The sequence below is a fragment of the Sinocyclocheilus grahami genome, unplaced genomic scaffold, assembly GCF_001515645.1.
Source record: "Sinocyclocheilus grahami isolate Dianchi unplaced genomic scaffold, SAMN03320097.WGS_v1.1 scaffold170.1, whole genome shotgun sequence".
NCBI lineage: Eukaryota > Metazoa > Chordata > Actinopteri > Cypriniformes > Cyprinidae > Sinocyclocheilus > Sinocyclocheilus grahami.
The window spans coordinates 1,965-2,820 of NW_015505349.1; the positions used below are offsets into that span (position 1 = coordinate 1,965).

Consider the following 856-nt stretch of genomic DNA (forward strand, 5'->3'; position numbering starts at 1 on the left):
TGAATGTGTGTGTTTTCCTTGGAATCTGAAAAATCACAGTTTTTTGTGACACTAGGAAGCTGATGAGGATGATGACGAGGAGGAATCAGAAAAAAAGGATGTTAAAAAGTCTAAAGAAGCTACCAAAGTCACTGAAGCAATGATTGAGAACTGGAGAGCTGGACTCAGGGTAACATGTTTATCTTATCTTTTATTTAATGTGTTTTTTGTTAGGAACTTCCAGGTGATCAGTAGGAGCTCTCATTGATTGTCAAAAGAGGAAGCTTAACAGTAGTGGATGACCAATGTGGTTTTTTTCTTTTCTTTCAAGCTGTTATATGTATTTTGTTTGTTTGTTTGATTTATAGTAATTGAGACATCCTGAATTTAATTACACTGAAAAACCCTGAAATGTAAATTTTCCATTGAAATGGCTAGCCGTAGATTTTGAAACTGACACAGGGGGAGATATTGTTATTTCTGGTGAAGAAATGAAATGAATGTTGGGACAAAAGAGTAGGGACCCCATCACTACTGTTTAAAAGTTTGGGGTCAGTAATTTTTTTTATTTTTTTTTTGAAGATGTTACTTTTTATTTTGCAAGGATGCATTAAAATGATCAAAAATTACATTAATTTCTAATGTTAAAAAGTCATCTATTTCAAATAAATGCTGTTATTTTGAACTTTATATTCATCAAAGAATCCAAAAAAAAATGAAGCTTTACCTTCATAGGAATAAATTGCATTTTAAAGTGTATTAATATATTAAAATATATACATATTTTTAATATAATAGTTCACATTATTACAGTACTATTTCAGTACTGTATTTCCAATCAAATAAATGCAGCCTTGGTGAGAATATACTCAACATT

General features: G+C 30.1%; 1 protein-coding gene across 1 annotated transcript in view; it reads left to right on the forward strand.

The window, feature by feature from the left end:
• Positions 1–55: 55 nt before the first annotated feature.
• LOC107593411 (nucleolar complex protein 2 homolog) overlaps positions 56–856 on the forward strand; it is a gene marked incomplete at its 5' end in the record, with an annotated part of 30,356 nt that continues 29,555 nt past the window's right edge. Inside the window, one exon of the mRNA XM_016283133.1 lies at positions 56–169. Within this exon, the coding sequence (XP_016138619.1) occupies positions 56–169 (114 nt within the window). The remainder of the gene's footprint in view (positions 170–856) is intronic.